Raw genomic sequence first — 16107 nt, forward strand, 5'->3', positions numbered from 1 at the left:
AAGCTGCAAGCTTAAAGGCCTGACAACTTGAAGAATTAGGGACCACCTGCATGCATGTAGGACACGGGGAGATGGATGCAAAGCAGTGTGTATGGGAGGTGGGAGTTCTGACCTCAGGGCCTCCACCCTAGATATAAACTCAAAGGAACCACTTTTCCCAGAGAATTGGGATCAGAGAGGTGGAGGCAAGCAGAGAAATTCCTAGGACTGTGGCTGACAGAATTGAATACCCATTGTTTCTGAAGTGAGGCAGTAATTTTTGTTTTTTTTGTAACTCCCCAGAAGATATGTATATATTACTGGGTTGGTGACCATTCCCCTGCCCAAGAATCGGTTGGGCCATCTCTGGGAGGCAGTGCCATCTGTGCTGACCTCAAAAGGCAGGATGAACAGTCAGCAGGTATACAGGTCTGCACGATGTTGCCTCTTCCTCTCTGATTGATTCATTCAAGAAGGATTTATTCAGCTTGATTGTAGACACATTAGTGCCCACCCTTTCCTCAGAGGCCCACCCCCTAGAGTGGGTAAAGGGACTGCCAGATTCCTAACCTGCAGGCCAGTTCCTCTCAGAGTCTTTATTTACTTTGCTGGCTCCCTAGGCTCTCTGTTTTCGTTCAGGGGATCCAGCCCAAGCTGTCTCGGTGGTTTTCCCTGGACAGCAGAACTTTTATGCTCCCTAGTTGCCCCATCTCTCTACTGCTGACAAAGGGTGCTGGGGGAGGTGATAATGGCTGTCTTTTCCACTAAGATAACACAGCTGCCAAATTGGCAGGATCCTCTGCCCGCCTTTCAGAAGGGGCTGTTGGCAGGGTGGGGAAAGGACTGAAGAAACTGCATAGTGGAAGTGGACAAGAAATTGGGAGAGGATGTTACATATTATTAATGCCAACTGCCTGCCTCCCCCCATGGTCCACTCCCTTCAGAATGAGGCTTCTGAGAACACCAGGGCCTGGTGGCTTTAGTGGGGGAAAATCCACTCCCTTTTTTCTCTTCTTTATCTTCCTGCCCAGATGCCCAAATATCATTCCTAGTTCCCTGGAGAGAAAAGACCCCTCATCCTGCCTCAGGCACTGGGCTGCAGCCCATCTGCTGGGGAGAAAGGAGGGGCAGAGTCTTTTACCAGGAGATCCTGGAGAATCAACTGAAAGATCCGTACTCTCAGGGAAGCCCATTTACTAGACTTAGAAGGCATTTCGGCTTACACGGGTAACCGGCAGCCTGGAGCCTGGAGTGGAGCATCCAGAGTGGGCTGGAGTCTAGGGGCTAGGGCTGGCACAGCAGGGCGGGGTCCTTTGGCCACCACGTGTCCAAGGCAGACCAAGCGGCTCATCGGTGCCCACCCGCCTCAGAATGGTAGGAACACCCCCCTCCTTGCGCCCAGTCTCACCGGCTCGGAGGCGCCAGGGCCCCCCCGGGGCCGGGGCGGGCCGGGGAAGGTAATGTAATTCCGACCCAGCTAACCCGATTATGGCGGCCTGCACCGGGCCGGGCGGCGGCGGGGGCGGGTCTACGACGCGGGGGCCCGCCGGGCCCGGGTCCCATCCCGGGAAGGACGCAGAGTTCACACACTCCCAGTTCTTGGGTCCGCGGCCAGAGGTCATAAGGTCACCAAGCGGCTTCAGTTTTTCCCCACCTCCCTTCTCTGACACACTCCAGGCACAGTTTCTAGGGCTTGGGTGGGGTGTAGCGTCTGTGGGAAATGAGGCGGCTGATCCCCCCCCCCCCCCCCACCAAGGCTTCGGTGAGGACTCGTGTGTCGCCTGTGGCGATTTTGTCCTCCTGACTTTGAGGAGGGAGGGGAGAAGTGTGTGAGAATAGACTTCCTAGGCGCGTAGTGGAGGGGCAGAGTCCCGCATTGGTGGTCCCCTGTCGGGGGCTTGGGGCTCTCACCGGCCGGAGTTGGCCCAGCTTGGGCCAATGGTTCGCTCTACATCGATTTCAGAAAATCGAAATTCTAAGAAACACAGGGCACCAATTGCTGGCGCTCCCGGAAGGAGGTAGGGGCCCTATGGGAGAGGCCGGGAGGTGCACCAGGATAGCTAGCCCAGAGTGGTTGTTGCCCGCCCTAGCCCCCCAGACGCGCCCTGCCACTCCCTTCCCACACCTGTCCTCTTCCCGGGCCTCCAACTCGTCGGCGCTGTTCCCCAACCGCTTCCCATCGCAGCCAGGAAGCCACAACGAGATTTGGTCTTCGAGGGCACTTAGGCGGGGGCCACAACGAATCCGGGAGTTGGCAGGCAGGACCCATCGCGAGACGAAGAGTGGGGGCTGTGGGAGGAGGCACCTGCGAGGAAGCCGGTGAGGCCGAGGAGGCCCAAGGCGGAGGCCGGTGAGGATGGAGTTGCTGTGCGCATCTCGGCTGACTCAGCGGGCAGCGGCCCAAGCTCTGGCCCCTCCCGTGCTGAGCCTGGTTCCTAACACCCTTGCCACCTCCCCCCTTACCCCCACCATACCCGCCCGCCACTCTTCCCCGTGTTTCGCACAAACAGGCGTCTCTTTCCCTTTAACGGGTCCGGCCCCGCCCCTGCCCTACCCCCAGCCCCCACTGCCCACCCAGTGCTGATCTGTCAGTCACTGCCCCAGCCCCAGCCGGCCAACCCTCTCCACCCTGCACTTGGGCAGAGGCCCCGGCACCCTAGCGTCCATCTGAGCTTCAGAGACAGCAAGGGCACTCCTGGGGCCCCCGCCGGTCGCGCTCCCCCGGGATGCGAGTCCCTGCGCCGACGCCCGGCAGAGGCCGGCACGGGCGCGGCTACTCCCCGTGCACAGGCATGAAGATTTCCCGGGGGGCCCGGGGACCCGCCGCGGCCAGCTCCGCGGGCCCCTGAGGCCGTCGCCCCCAGCGCTCCGCGGCTGGGCTCCCAGAGTTGCCTGGGGCGCCCTCCCCAACCGCCAAACCTCCTGCGGTCCTCCTTGACCCGGACCCATGGAGCCGGCGGTCCTGGCCTCGCACAACCTCCCGCACCACGAGCCAATCAGCTTTGGCATCGACCAGATCCTGAGCTGCCCGGAACCCCCCGGGAGCAGCCTAGGCCCCGGTCGGTCGGGCCAGGGCCATGGGGAGAGTGTGGCGTTCTCGGGTGGATTTCACGGAACCTCAAGCTACGGCCCCGCGGGATCGCTGGCCCCCCTACCTGGCAGCTCCGGCATGGGCCCAGGTGGCGTGATCCGCGTCCCGGCGCATCGTCCGCTGCCAGTGCCGCCGCCTGCGGGAGGTGCCCCTGCGGTGCCTGGACCCTCTGGCTTGGGCGGAGCCGGGGGCCTAGCGGGACTCACCTTCCCTTGGATGGACAGCGGCCGCCGCTTTGCCAAGGACCGGCTCACGGGTGAGGTTGCCCGACCCTCCAGCGTCTTGCCCCACACTGACCCCCTTCCCTCATCTTTGATCGTTCTGCTCCAACTCAACTTCCCCGTACGCTCCCTGCCCGGATCAACCCAGGCGATCCTTCCCCAATTTGTGTCTCGTGGTCGCGCTGCTTAAGAGAGACGATGGGGTAGGAGCTGCCGTCGATGCCCGCGCCCTCCTTTGCAGGCCACAGTCCACACTGAGGGGAGGGAAGGATGAAGTTCCGGGGGCCGTCTCTTCCTTAGCAGAGGGGGAGGGCCATTTCTTCCGAGGCCCTTTCTTGTCTGGAGGCCTTTGCTGATGCGAGGCCGAGCCTGGGGCACCTGGAAGGGCTGCCCTGAAAACCTTGCCCTGTTCTTTCTTCCTCCCTGTAGCCGCACTCTCGCCCTTCTCCGGGACGCGCCGCATAGGCCACCCCTACCAAAACCGGACCCCTCCGAAGCGGAAGAAGCCGCGCACGTCCTTCTCCCGTTCTCAGGTGCTGGAGCTGGAGCGGCGCTTCCTGCGCCAGAAGTACTTAGCCTCGGCCGAGAGGGCAGCGCTGGCCAAGGCCCTGCGCATGACCGACGCACAAGTCAAGACTTGGTTCCAGAACCGGCGCACCAAGTGGCGGTGAGGCGCGGGGCGCGCGACGGCTGGCGGGTGGCGTCAAAGTGGCGGTGAGGCGCGGGGCGGGTGAGGCACCTCAGCCCGGCGGTGACGATGAGGCGCGGGGTGAGCGAGGGCTGGCCTGACACCGCGACTCGACTTTCACAGGCGCCAGACGGCGGAGGAACGCGAGGCGGAGCGGCACCGCGCGGGCCGGCTGCTCCTGCACCTGCAGCAGGACGCCCTACCCCGGCCTCTGCGGCCGCCGCTGCCCCCCGACCCACTCTGCCTGCACAACTCGTCGCTCTTTGCGCTGCAGAACCTACAACCCTGGGCCGAGGACAACAAGGTGGCTTCTGTGTCTGGGCTCGCCTCGGTGGTGTGAGCGACGCCTGCCCAACCCGCCGAGCGCTCTTTTCCGGACCGAGGCGCCGCGTGGAGCGCCGGGCTCAGGGCCACGGAGCGCGCGGCTGACCATGCCGTGGCTCTGTGGTAGCGGAGCTTGTGAGGAAGGGCTGGCTTTGAGGCTATCGTCTAGGGCTCCTGGGCCACTGCCGGCTCCCAGGCTAGCGTTGCACGGTAGCACCGTGCTTAGACGTGGCCTTTCCCGCCATTTCCCAGTCAACTGTGGTTGCACCCCAGCTGGAATCCGAGGAGCCGAGAAGGCGGGACCTGCAGTGTGGTAGCCAATGAGGTGAGGGGAGGGGGAGGGCTGGCCAATGGGAGCTGCGCTCTTGAGGACTACGGATTCTTCCGAGGGTGGGTTAGTGCTGGGGTTCTGGACCCACAGGGCAAGCTCAAGGTGGTGCTGGGATGGGACGGCGGCAGCTCGCACGCACTGCCTGGGCCTATACCAAAGGTGTGATGGAAGGAAAGAAGACACCAATGACAGTGGTATAACGGAGGAGGTGCTGGAGGGTGAGAGTCTGACTGTGACAGGAACCAGAGGGTTATCCACACTGGGCATCTCATTCTTCAACTGTAAAATAATCGCCAAGGATACCTTCCTGACTTTGAACCTCATGTTGTCGTGTGTGTTCAACCCGCTGACTCCGTCCTCCTCCTTGAGCCTCACAATGTGCCTGGGCGGCAGGCAAGACGGATGCTTATACACCCCATGAAAGACACAGTCACTAATCTGGCTCTGGTGTCCTATGGGGACAGAGAGGGGAGGGGGGGAGCAGTGGATAAAATTAATGGGCCCTGTGGAGTTAGGGTGAGCAGAATTTGGCAAATAAGTAGGGATATCTGAGAAGAATCAAAGATAATTCCAAGGTTGGAAATGTAGAGGACCAGGAGATCAATGGTGTTGTGGATAATAAAGAGGAATGAAAAGACTGGAGCAAGATAACTCTGCAGGCAAAACTAAATGCCAGACCTAAAGAGAATACATTCTGGAAAAGTGCTTTTGGGGGAGGTTGGTTGACATCTACGCAGACGTGGAGATAGAATGATGAGAACAGATAGACTCTCCAAGGGGAGGACACTCTGAGGAGAAAAAAGCAGAGTTGTAAGGATTAAATCTTTCTTTCTACCAATTTCTACAAACACATTTACAATGTGCAAGATGATGGAGGATATCAAAGTTAATAGTTCAAAGGAAGAAAAGGGAATGAGCACTCAGCTGGAAAGAAAGGAAAGCATGATGTCCCTGAAGTTGTTAGAAAGACTTTAGCTTGTGAGTGGGCCAGGGGCTGCTGGGAAGCTTATTGATGGAAAGTTAAGAGTTTGGGGATGGTTGCAACAGCCATGAGGTTTAAGAAGGAGCAGGATCTAAGTTGTATGTGGAAAAGGGAAGATTTTTGTCTGATTTCTTACAGCACTCTCATTCTTCCTCCCCTAGAGGCAGCAGTAAGACAGAGGGAAGTGAGCTTTGGGCAGGGTCAGAGACCAACTGTTGTCAAACTGCTCATGTTCTAGGGTAGTGACAGCTAGGTCAGTCACAGCACCAAGTCTTGACCACAGGAGGGAACCAGGCAAGAGGATATTGTTGGGGGGAGTTGGATGATATTGTGTCATCTCTAACTCATGGATGTTGTGTATGCTGCTGCAGAACAAAACTCAAACTTGACACATAGAAAAAGAACTTTTATAGGCCAAAATGAAGCACACAAAGATGGGTTTGGCATAAGTTGGGGGCTTGGCGGTGACATGTCAGTCACTCTCCAATAAATAGAAGAAGGCTAAGGAAAGGGTCCAACCTTATGTATACTGTGGCTTTCCCAATTCCCTCCACTCTTGGTCCACCACTTCTTGAGTCTCAGATTCCAGGATTTACGTTTGACCCTAACCTTTGGCCTTCTAAATCTGGTTGGCTGCCTTAGTGCTAGCCTGTGGGGGATCTAATGCCTTGAGATGAGCTCAGTTCCATTCCTTAGGCAAGTCACTGCAGGACACAGGCATCTCCAAACTCTTGGGTGGAGGGGGATTCACTTTCTATTGAAGAATCTGCCATTTCTTCTCTCAGCTGGTTCAAGAGGTCTCTGCTCTCACTGGGAGGCAAGTTACTAAGGAAGTATGGAGGGGCCAATTCCACCAGCCTGACAGAGAGAGTCACAATCAGAAGATGACTTCTGTATCCTCTCTTGTAATACAGATTTTTTTTTTTTTTGTAATACAGATTCTTAAACTTCCCATTCTGTCCACAAACCCTGCCTCTTCAAATCATATGTCACTACAAACCACTAAGATATCCTCCTCTCCTTAAGGCTCTCTAACTCCCCAGCCATAATTTTGGCCCCTAGAAGGGGAATGGGCAACATAGGAGGGGTGTCAGGGAACTCACATCTGTGGTTGAATCTCAGAAACAATGGAAAGGCAGTTGTCTTTGGAAATGGAGAAATTGTGGTAAAGCACCCACGGTGGAGGTCTGGCTGGAGCCCGGCGGCTTCGGTAGCAGCAGTATGGGGAGAGCTGGGCCACATGCTTATGTGTTAGGAGCAGGTAATTTCCAGTCCCATCTGTGTCTCGGGCCACCTCATTAAAAAGCAAAGATAGTGAGGGAGTGAGTGGTGGGGGCGGGGGGAGAGGAAGACAATAGAAAAAAGAAAAGGGGGTTGAGAAAGAATTAGGAAGGGTGGCGAGAGTATTAAAAGTAAAGCATCATCTCTAGGTGTTAGAGTCCCTATCATATGGCATTTCCCATAGCCCCCTGTACTCCAATGCCTCAAAAATTTCTTCTGGTTCTTAAAAATCCTTTGAATGATCATCTGGACTCCAATTTCAGGACGGCATATCAATTTTTGATCCCTCTGCTTTCTGCTCCATTTATGACCTTCACCCCAACTCTTTCCCCTAACCTTAAGGAAGTATCCTGACACCAGTGCTTTCTGAAGGTTTCTGCGATTCTGCTCAGAGCCAAAGGCTGGCTGGGACAAGGGAAGTTCAATTCGTTGCATGAGTTCTAGGAGTTCACCTCGAAGTTTCCGGGCTTGGCACAATGCTGCCCAGTTTAGCCCCCGAGCCTGACACCAAGCTTTGTCTGCTCCACCTAAAAGAGGAAAGGGAACAGCTACAACTACAAAGAGAGACCCAAGAGAACCCAGAGTTTGGTCAAAGGGCCACCTCCTCCTGGGCATAGAGATCTGCCAGCTGGTTGCATACTGCTTCCCCTCTTTGGAAAATCTGGGATTTTATAAGAAGATGCCGAGTGGGCTACTCACTCTGTATAAAGGCTTCATACACCTGGATCAAAGAACTGTGATCACCATCTGTGTGTTCCAGGGCTCGGCGCAAGGCAGCTTCTTCTGCACAGTGTGGAGGCTGGGTGAACCCAGGGGCAGCTGGAGGCAGAAACAAGGAAGGTCATTTTGGGGAATGAGAGAGGATAGCAGTACAGAAGGAAGGGTGAAAAGGTATAAAATGCCATTTTGGGAAATGTATTCAAAAGACATCGATAACTTCTAGGTGCTATAAACTTTATTAGACGGTGAACATAAATAATGAAAGAGTCTCTGCCCTCAAGTAGTTTAGAGTCTAGTGGGAGACATAAGCAAGCTTGATCAGCACAACAGGTGTGTGGGCCAATGTTTGAAGTTTTGTTAGGAATTAGCTCAGTGGCAAAGGGGCAGAGAGTCTGAACTGTGGGCATGGCAAGGCACAGACATTAGTAATGTGGCCCGTTTGGAGAACTGCAAGCACTTAGTAAGGGTAGAGAGAATGGCATGTGTGGCACAGTGGCAGCAGATAAAGCTGGAGAGGCAGGTATGTGCCAGGTCATGAGAGGTTGGATGTGCTGTGCTGATGAGTTTATATTCTATCTGGAAGGTAAAGAGTAGCTGTTGGAGAAGAGTTTTGAAGTAAGAGAGTCCACGTGTTTGAAGAAGTTTACTTGACAAGTTAGAAGGCTAAAGGAATCCAGTCTCAGTGGGGATGAGGATCTAACACTGGCACCGATAGTGAGTTTGGAGACAAACAGATGAATTAAAAACACACACATACACACATTTAGGAGATAAAAATGAAAGAACCCGGAGAAATATTAGTCTGGAATGATGGTAGTAGAGCTGCAGAGGGGATGGCATGCTTTTGTGGTGGTGGTGAGGGAACAGTTTAAGCAAGTGCTTGAGTTCAGCTCTGGGCTGGGATACTGTGGACAATTCTGGTAGAAATGTCCATCAGGAGTTGGATATATAAATCTAAGATTCAGAAGAACGATATTGGCAGGGAGATACAAGGTTTGGAAATTTTAAGTGTAAAGATGGCACTAAAGACCATGGGTGTGCATGAACTTGCTCGGAGAGTTCAAGGAATGAGAAGGCAAAAGGGGAAAGGATGGAACTCGGATGTCTAATTTACTGTGGGTAAGCAGAGGACAACGAGCCCGGGAAGAGATGAAGGGAATGACCAGAGAAGTAGGATGAACACCCAGAGAAGCAGGTCACAGAGGCTTAGGGAGCGGGCAGTTTCAAGGTGGGAGTGGTCGGCATTTTCAAGGGTCAGAAGGTCATAAGGAACCAGGAAGGGCTCAGAAGTGTTTAGTGGATTTGGCCTGGGGGGTGGGGTGGGAGGTCACTGCTGAGCTGAGACTTGTCAGGGTTGCTACGGGCCTAAGGCTGGGATGCAGTGGGCAGGAACACACTAGGCAGACTGGGACAGAGGTTATTCTGTATAGCTGCTGGGGAGTAGAGTGTGGAGGGAGAGGGGTGTGGAGCTTTAGTAATAACAGGAGAGATTTAAGCATATTGGAGGCAAGAACCAGCATTGGGAAAAGGCTAACGAGACAGGAGAAGGGTAAGTGATTAAGGCTGTGTTTTTGGGCACTGTAAGGGAAGCGTAGGAGATGGGGCCGGCCTTTGGAGCACCAGAACATCAGAAAGGGCTGGGAAGGACTGAAGTGGCTTCAAGAGCCAGAGACAGAAGGGATTTATACCAGTGAGCATGGCGGCCAGGGTGAGCATCTCATCCACACAGTCAAACTCGCAGGAGGCCAGCAGGGCTTTGGCCAGCTCAGGGGGCAGGGGGAACTCTGATAGGATGACTCCCAGGTCTGACAGGTTCCCATCATCATCCAGAGCTGCCAGATAGTCTAAGTCTTCTAGGGCCTGCATCAGCGCTTCTGGAGCTGGTGAGGAAACAGGGCTTATAGGGCAGGAAGTCTCAGAGCCTGGAGAGCCCCGAGAGCCTGGAGGTCAGGCAGCGGGACTTGGGCAGGAGGGGTGCTCACCAGGCCGGTCCAGGAAGTGACACTCCCCTGGCTCTGCAATCTGTCTCCTCTTTAGTAGTAACACCAGGGGGCTCAGATTCTCCTCACATACCCTGGGTGAGGGCAGTGGGGGCGCCTCTAGTTCTAGGAAGGACTTAGGGTACAGGCAGAGGCAGGATCCTGAGGGGAGAAAAGATTTGGGACAGAAGGCCACCGTAGATTTCTCAGAGTTTGTGTGTGGTGACTTTTCATGTTTGATCTCAGAAGGGCAAAGGCTCTTACCTGGTAGGACCCCTCTTGCCCGGAGTCTTCTTGCCTCTGCCTGACATTTGCTGATTGGTCTCAACACTTGGGATTCTGCTCGGATCTGAGGATTGTACACCTGTCACCGCCCCCCAACCAAGGCCAAGACAGATCAGAGCGGGCCACTTCTATCTTTAGCCCCCTCATCCCCCTCATCTCTCTCACTCACACTTCGAAGCTCCAGTCCTGAGTCAATGACATGTCGGATGGAAGGGAGAGAGAAGGAGAAGTCAGCCAGCCAGTGAGTGACCACGACCTTTCTGGCACCCAAGTCTATATCCTCGTATGCAGCCTGAACAGCTGGGCCATGTCCTGGGTGAAGGGGCAGCACTCGTGGTGGAGGCCCTCTGAGAGCCAAGGGCCCCACCTCCCTGGACAAGGATTCACAGCACAGCAAAATTTCCTGAAGAGAAGGGTGGGGCATTAAGGCAGTTCTCACCTTTTTTGGGTGACAAACCCTTTTGAAAAACTGATGAAAGCTAAGGTCTTTCACTCTGAAAAAATGCACATACTCATAAAGTTGGGGGTGTTATAATTTCAGGAATTCACTGAACCACAGTCTCTGCCTTAACAAGGATTCGAAAAGGGGGTGGTAGACCTCTTTACCCTGAAGTCCTTGAGTTTTTCCTAAGGACCCCAACATAGTAAATACTATAACTCCAATGTTCCTAACAAGCATTGCTCCCCCAGAAAGGAAGGCGGCATACATGTGAATCGCCTTCTGCAGCCCATTTTTACCTCCTCACTGGGCAGGTATACTAGCACATCTCCTGGAGTCTCCTTCGTACACAATTCAATCACAGCTTGGCAGGCAGCTTCCACTCGATCAGTAGGGACAGTGTCCCTGTATACAGGAGTGGGACATGCACCAGGCCCTCTGGGTACACGCACAATAGGAGGATTGCCCCAGAAGGCTTGGAGCTTAGGTTCAAGGGCAGGGTCAGTAACCACAACCACTCTTGAGTCCCCTGGAAGGTTTCCCAGGCTGGCATTTCGCAGTAGCCCCTGGAGCAAATCCGAGGCCACTGACCGCTCCTGAGCCTCATCCAGCACCAGCACGCCCCAGGCTCCTGTGCCCCGGGTTGAGGCCACCTCCTGTAGAAGCAGCCTGTCCCAGCAAAACCTGTTGACATTGGCAGTGGGAGGAGTCAGTGTGGACAGTGACCAGCTCCAGGAGTCCAGGGGAGTGACTTCCTGTTGGGGGAGGGGGCTAGGCTTTTGATTATAAGGTCAGAAAAAGACTGTGAACCTGTATTGAGACCCACAACCCCACTGATGACATTTTGTTCACAAGGTGTACTCCAGTTGGGAGAGTGGGACTCATGATGAGGGTGAGGTTGAGTGTCCGAAGTCCCTGGCTGGGGTTAAGGGCTTCATTCAGCATTGTGTCATGCATGATTTAAAGGGTGAACTGGGCTGAGGGAGTGTATGGTGAGATGTCAGAGGGCTGGGCTTGTTTCTACTGGGTGAGGGGAATTAGATTCGGGTCAGGCCTGCAAGAGGCCTCACCTGAGCAGGGTGTCCGGCCCAGTGCAGTCTTCCTGGGGAATGCTGTATCCAACCTCATGACCCAGGGTTAGGTCCATCTCATCAGCAACCCGCAGGGCCAGGCTCAGGGCTGCCAGAGGGTGGGGCTGAGTGACAGTTACTTGGCCTTCCTGGAAACCCCTGGCCAATGCAAACTCTGCACACCATTGAGGGATCTGGGGTAGGGATAGGAAGGACAACCAATCAGCAAGATGCAGGACTTCAGTCAGAAGTGCTGGGGCGCTGTGGCCACTTTCATTTGGGGAGTTCCCTGGTCTTTCACCAGCCACCCTGGGTCAGTCTAACTGGTCTCCCTTTGACCACCTCCCCAATAACCCCATGCAGCCCAACCCCCACTTTGCCTGTGGAAGGACCAGTTCTCTAACCCCTCCCTTTTTCTACTCCCAGAATCTCCCCCAACCTGGGTGCTCTTGCCAGAGCCAGGGTCTCCAGACACCAACACCACTCCCGAGGGGCTACTCTCCAATTGCTCCATGAAGATAAAGCGAGCAGCCCAGATGGGTAAGGCCCGGCGCTGCTCAAGAAGCTCGTAGTAGCGGGAAGAGAATGGGAGCCCATCAAAGGGGTTCACAGCCAATTCAGACTCCCTGGGGCTTGGGCCAGACTCTTCTGCCAGCCCAAGAAGCCGAGAGGCCATGGTGGCTGACTGGCAGTACCTACAGAAGGCAGGGCAGTGATTAAGGCCTCGTATGAAATGACTTACACCATCTTCCCACCCTTGATCCCTAACCTGTACCCTCAGGTGATACTGCACTGGGGTCCATCCTTCCCAGCATTTCTTGCCTGCTACAAAACCGCGGAGACCGGAGTCTGAAAGTGAGGTACTATCACAAGCGGACTATTAACCTGTAGTCAGGTAGTAAAAATCCTGTGACTAACATAGGGGGCCTCCAGGGCAGCAGGAATTGTGGTATCCTGTGGGAAGGCTCCGAGAGGAAAAGGATAAAGAATAAGAAGAAGGGGACAAGAATTGGGGGGGGGGGGGTTGTGGCGACAGGGCCACAAGGATCCTGGATTCAAACCTGCTTGCAGCTCTGAGACGTGTCAGGATGGCAGCCAGTTCTGGACCCACCCAGCCAGTCACCACCAACCCAGACCAGAGTGAAGTACAAAGGTAAATTCCGGCTCCACCCTGGGGCTGGGCTTAAATGGGAACCCTAGACTGGTTTTGGGGTGGGGCCATTTGCTCCACCTTATTTAACCTATCAGAAGCCTATAAGGAAAACAGGTTCCAGACACCACACTGAGCATGTGTACTCTACGATGTATATTGTACTTGTTAGTGAAAGGCATCTTGGGACTTGAAGTTTTGCAAGCTGTTTCTTCACAAAGCTGAGCTGAACACCCAAGCTAGGGTCCAGTGGCTGCTGGTCTTTCGTTCAGTTATACTTCCTTAATATCACTCATCTCTTGACACGAAGAGGTGATTTCAACCACCTCCCACAAACCCACAAGGAGGCTCTCACCCATGTTCTTCCCCAACCAAGGAAAAAGGAACCTGCTCAGTAGGTTTTTGAGACCCAGAGAGGCAACAGATATACCTTGAGTGAAAACCCTGAATTTAATGTGGTTTTGGGGGGAGCCCCATCCCTCCCTTTTTACCACCCACCCTTCCAGCCTGTTGTAAGTTGGGTGAGGGCTGCCCCCAGTCTCCGTCCTGCGGCTCTGGGTGCCATCCTGTGCTCAGTCAGCCTCCTGGGCCTGTCTCTCTGTGAATCTCCTGTGAGACATAGAAAGAAGACATTGTGTGGGCTTTGTCATATTGGCCCTATAATTACCACTTTTCTCCAACCTGCCCCTTCCTGCCCACTGTCCTCTAAGCCCCTCACCTTCTCGCGTATTCATACAGTGCCTGCTTGCGCTCCTGTAGGCTCTCCTGCCGGGCCCAGGAGGACTTGGCAAATGTGAGGGCTGTGGGCTGAGGGGTCACCAGGCCAGAGCTGGGGAACTGAGGTGATCACAATGTCAGAGGGCTTGCGAAGTCATCATCATTAAACACGCATCGAATGCCTACTTTGCAAGAGAGGCACTGTGCTAGGGTCTCAGGATCAAAAAAGAGATATCAAGGAAAGGGAGTATGAAGACTGCCCCGACCCACCCAAGTCCTGTACCTAACCATTTCCTGGGTCTCACCTTGGGAGCGGAGGCTGTGGAAAGGGACTGGGTCCCTTCAGTGATATCTTCAGGCATGAACGCTACAGCTCCCTCAAGCAGATTAGTGATGGTCAAGTCTACACAGCCAGTCCTGGCTGGGGAGAGAGGAAGAAAGAAGGGAGTCTGTTTCCCTGCTCTACTTCTCCCCTCACCACCCACTTTTTCTCTCTGTGCCTGTCTCCTGTGTGAGGCTACCCTTTCCCATACCCAGGTCTCTCTGGATGACGCCCAGTGGCACATGGGGTAAAACCTCCTTGACTCTCTGAGCCAGAGTTGCCAGCTGCACATCAGGAGAAGGGCCAGGGGAGGGAGGGAAAGAAGACTGGGCTGCAAAAAAGAAATCCGAAACATGGTGAGTGGAGAACTGGGAGGAAGGAGAGGCTGACTAGCAAGGAATAGGAAGGAAATCACAACAGGCTGTAAAACCCCAAAAAACTTTGTGTACAGAGACCATATACCTGACTGAGGGCGCAATCTGGGGTGTCTTTGTCGTTTCATGTGTTCTGCTTTGTCTGCTGGAGTGAGTCGTGTCCCTGTCTGGCCCAATTCTTTGGCCAACAGCTAGGGAGAATTGGAAGGTTGAAAGTGTTAAGGCTGCAAGACTTTCTCCTTCTAGTCTTAAGGAAAAACCCCACCTCCACCCTGCCTGTGTACCCTACCACCTGTTGTACACGGAGGGCAAACTCCTCATTCCCCTCCCCTAGCTGGCGATGAATAGGACGGAGCCATCTGCAAAAAATAAAAAAATAAAAAAATCCAGGACCATGTTGAGTGCACCTGGGGTACAGTCTGTCACCCTCTCCCCATTTTGATATTTCGTTTCATGGAACAGTTGTGATTAGGGTGGAGAGATAGTAAACACTTTGTATTGCCTCTGTGATAGAATCTTGATACTAAAAGATCTGCAAAAGGACAAGAAGAGGCAGCCTCTTCAACGAAGAGGTGAGCTTCTCCCAGCACCAAAAAAGAAGACAGTTAATACCTTACTTGATACACGGTGAAAGGGACGAAAAGTGACCACAGCAGTTCTGAGACCCAGGAGGCATCGGACACGGTCTGAAGGAAGGGCATGAAGGGAGGTCTAAGCCTCGGCCAGGAATGGGAAATTTGCCCTCCAAGCCCCAGAGATTCCCTGTCCAACACACACTCACCACAGAGACTAGGGGTCTCTGGACTCTCAGGGTAAGAGGTTGTACCACATCCTGAATAGAAAATGGCCAGGAACTAGAAGAGGGAAGAGAAAGTAGGATGGGATTCTAGCCAGCCTTACTTAGAACAGAAAACTGTCAAACTGTACAAGTAGATAAGTGAGGAATAAAGAGATAGAGGGGGAAAGAACTAAAAGTGAACAGAAAGGAAATCAACTAGGATGGAGAGGGCAGGGATGAAAACTGTGAAAACTCAAGGGCCCCCAAGCCTGACCACCTACCCAGCTGGAGACCCATACCTATGCTCACCCACCTGAAGCGCAGCAGCCCCTCCCGGCCGTTGGTGGCCTCTTCCTCAGGGAATAGCAGCAGAGGGGTTGGGGGAAGCCTCGTGGAAGCACAGAATCTCTTGAGTGACTCCACCAACTCCCCCCGCCCATCCATCTCCATGAAGCCCCGAGACCAGCATACAAAGCTTGGGGGACTATTGAGTAGAGGCTAGAAATGGAAAAAAGAGAAAGCAAAAAAGGAATATTGAGAAGTGAGAAAAACTGACATATGGGGTAGAGAAGCGGGATTAGGGGTAAGATTCAGTATTTCGTGGTCCCCAAGGAAAACCTGGGAGGGCAAAGGGGAGCCTTGGGCTGGGCCCCAGGGAACCGACCCGTGGCACTCTCGGCTTCGCCCCCCACTCACGGTGCTACAGCTGGTGAGCAGATTGACTATGTTGTGGTCGAAAGGTGTCACGTGGTTGGAAATGAGGACCCTGACGCGGTGATCCCGGAGTCCCGAGTCCTCCTGCCGGGCCACGAGCCCCAGCACCGCACACATGGTCCGCACCACGAACCTGAGGACGCAGGCAGTGGTGACTTCACGGCCTCGGGCCGGGCCCAGCCCTGACTCTCCCGGAATCCCTGGGTTGTTACCTGCGAAGGACGCTGTCTGGCAGAGCGCAGCTGACCAGGAAGACGTGGATCCCAAGAAAGAGCCGCAGGACGAGGAGGCAGAACCCGACGGGAGCGTAGAGCAGCAGCGCGAGGAGCAGGAAGCCGTCACCCGGGAGCCTGGGGGCGAGAGGCGGGGTGATCGGGCGCCGAAGGCCGTAGTGGATGCGGGAGCCGACCTCTTCCCGCCAGGGCTCTTACCGGTGCGAGTCAAACAGCCGCTCCGGCCCCAGCGCCTGGGAAGGCTCCATCGCTGCTGCTTTAGAGCTGTTCGGCCACGGCCGCCATTTTCGCGCCCCGCCGCAGGGGCTCCTGGGAAGGTGGAGTCTTCGGGCATCCGCCCAGGGTGCCGGCACCCGAAATCTTGAGGCGCCCCGGAAGGGCTAGCGGTCCCAGCATGCCTCGCGGGCCCTTGGGCCACCTCAGAACTCG

General features: G+C 54.7%; 3 protein-coding genes across 5 annotated transcripts; 1 reads left to right on the top strand and 2 right to left on the bottom strand.

Annotated features, from left to right (window-relative positions):
- Window positions 1-2624: 2624 nt before the first annotated feature.
- TLX2 (T cell leukemia homeobox 2) lies at window positions 2625-5370 on the top strand. The gene is made up of 3 exons (XM_042981796.1): window positions 2625-3326; window positions 3721-3958; window positions 4103-5370. Exons 1-3 carry the CDS (start codon window positions 2927-2929, stop codon window positions 4317-4319), a joined length of 855 nt encoding a protein of 284 aa, XP_042837730.1. The 5' UTR covers window positions 2625-2926; the 3' UTR covers window positions 4320-5370.
- Window positions 5371-5870: 500 nt separating this feature from the next.
- Window positions 5871-12248, bottom strand: DQX1 (DEAQ-box RNA dependent ATPase 1). 3 transcript variants are annotated; one of them, XM_042981794.1, is made up of 11 exons: window positions 11830-12165; window positions 11391-11584; window positions 10620-11004; window positions 10051-10284; window positions 9861-9960; window positions 9600-9758; window positions 9306-9497; window positions 7597-7716; window positions 7234-7424; window positions 6720-6910; window positions 5871-6474 (listed from the first exon to the last, which is right to left on the bottom strand). In XM_042981794.1, the coding sequence occupies exons 1-11, from the start codon at window positions 12064-12066 to the stop codon at window positions 6318-6320; spliced, it is 2160 nt and encodes a 719-aa protein (XP_042837728.1). In that variant the 5' UTR covers window positions 12067-12165; the 3' UTR covers window positions 5871-6317. The 3 variants fall into 3 exon arrangements, with proteins under 3 accessions (XP_042837728.1, XP_042837729.1, XP_042837727.1); XM_042981795.1 differs by having other exon boundaries at window positions 9600-9960; window positions 11830-12248; XM_042981793.1 differs by lacking the exon at window positions 5871-6474 and having other exon boundaries at window positions 6775-7424.
- Window positions 12249-12967: 719 nt separating this feature from the next.
- Window positions 12968-16027, bottom strand: AUP1 (AUP1 lipid droplet regulating VLDL assembly factor). The gene is given in 13 exon segments (XM_007083483.3): window positions 12968-13149; window positions 13259-13377; window positions 13563-13678; window positions 13791-13910; window positions 14042-14144; window positions 14246-14312; window positions 14566-14639; window positions 14735-14807; window positions 15045-15229; window positions 15428-15578; window positions 15658-15795; window positions 15877-15971; window positions 15974-16027. Coding segments are annotated over 13 exon segments (1317 nt in total). The 5' UTR covers window positions 16013-16027; the 3' UTR covers window positions 12968-13112.
- Between the last annotated feature and the right edge of the window lie 80 nt (window positions 16028-16107).

The sequence above is a fragment of the Panthera tigris genome, chromosome A3 (genome assembly GCF_018350195.1).
Source record: "Panthera tigris isolate Pti1 chromosome A3, P.tigris_Pti1_mat1.1, whole genome shotgun sequence".
Classification (NCBI taxonomy): Eukaryota; Metazoa; Chordata; class Mammalia; order Carnivora; family Felidae; genus Panthera; species Panthera tigris.